At 43.6% G+C, this 1,567-nt stretch overlaps 1 protein-coding gene across 1 annotated transcript; it reads right to left on the bottom strand.

Annotated features, from left to right (window-relative positions):
- Window positions 1–426: 426 nt before the first annotated feature.
- Window positions 427–1,109, bottom strand: LOC106319876. Its single transcript, XM_013758280.1, has 3 exons — window positions 975–1,109; window positions 886–889; window positions 427–773 (listed from the first exon to the last, which is right to left on the bottom strand). Exons 1-3 carry the CDS (start codon window positions 1,107–1,109, stop codon window positions 427–429), a joined length of 486 nt encoding a protein of 161 aa, XP_013613734.1.
- Between the last annotated feature and the right edge of the window lie 458 nt (window positions 1,110–1,567).

Genomic DNA, 1,567 nt, shown 5'->3' with positions numbered 1-1,567 from the left:
CGAGGGCTTTCCTATATTTGCGTAGTTTATTTAATAACAAAGCGAATTCTCCATTGGTCAGGTTGGCGTTCACGATTACCGGGTAGGAATTTTTTAGAGAAAAGCATATTTGAGTCCAGCGGGTAGCTGTTTTAACTTGATTTTTGGTGTTTTTTTGGGATCCCATTCCTCCAAGGGGGATGGTTGTCGGTCGACAGCTTTCATTAAATATCGATCGACATTGAATTCCGAAATGTCATCCTCTATTTCATCCATGTTTTCTATCTCCATACTCGCGTCCATTAATCGTGTGTATTCCTCAGTTCTACTATTGACACTATATGTTTGTTCTTCACTAGATGCGAGTATTTTCTCTAGGGGATTATCTGAGCACAGGTTTATGAAAGATTCTTCGGTCAATTCGCATATATCATCCACATAGGAAGTCTATTTATCGGTTAAAGGTCGTTTTATCAGCTTATCCATGTCGAAGGTCATCGGAATGTTTCCCATGTTTAGACTTATTCTACCCTCCTTGACCTCGATTATCGCACCTACTGTAGCTAGAAACGGTCTACCTAAAATGAGGGGATATTTTGGTTCATTTCTGTATTTCAGCACAACGAAATCCGTTGGGACGTGACAGTTATTAATCCTTATCGGCACGTCGTCAAGCACTCCTGCAGGTAATCTAACGGATCTATCGGCCAAAACCAGAGTTATTTTGGTAGGTTTGAACTTGTTGTATCCTAGGGATATCGCGACAGAGTGCGGCATGAGGTTCACACTGGAACCTAGGTCACAAAGGGATCGAGGAAAACTTTTATTCCATATGTTGCAATCCAAAACAAAGTTGCCCGGATCGGGTCTCTTGATCGGAGTTTCACCTTGGATTATTGCACTTACTTCTCTGAAACCATTATGACGCTATGTTCAGCGGCTGGAAAGCTGTTGGATACCATGTCTTTTACATATTTTTTTATTGAAGGTGATACTCTTATGGCATCACTCAATGGCATCTCTAACGTGATCTTGTCGAATGCTTTCTTGCAGATTGCTTTATCTAACTCTCGCTTAGTCTGCGTCTTGTTAGGAGGGACAGGTGGTAGAGTTCTATGCACTCTTTCCATGGCTTGGTCAGCAGGAGTTGAGCGTCGATCGGCATTGTTTCCACACTGGTGATCGTTATGTACCGTAGTGTGTCGATCGACGTTGATCCTTTCTTGTCGATCGATTTCCACATCTTCTTCCAACCTTTCTTCTTCCACCTCGAGATCGATGGCCGCTTCCTCAGTGTTGGGCAGCTATTTCTCTCGAGGGGTTTCTAAATCGGTATTGGGAGCATCGAGGATTATCGGGCGTGACCTATTTTTACTGCTTTCTTCAACAACAGCATGTTTTTCTGCGTTGTTGATTTCTATTGTGCTCAGAATTAGGCGTTTTCCGCTCCTTAGTAACATGGCATTAACCGGACGTTTTGGGTTCGCGTCAGGCCGCCCAAGGAGACGTCCTGCCTCTCTTTTGATGGCGGTTGCATTTTCCGTGACCTGACCGTCCAGTCTCTTAATGTGTTCACTTAAGGCGTCGA

The sequence above is a fragment of the Brassica oleracea genome, unplaced genomic scaffold, assembly GCF_000695525.1.
Source record: "Brassica oleracea var. oleracea cultivar TO1000 unplaced genomic scaffold, BOL UnpScaffold00671, whole genome shotgun sequence".
Lineage (NCBI taxonomy): Eukaryota > Viridiplantae > Streptophyta > Magnoliopsida > Brassicales > Brassicaceae > Brassica > Brassica oleracea.
Note: the sequence above shows the minus strand (reverse complement) of the source record. Positions and strands in the feature narration are given on the sequence as shown.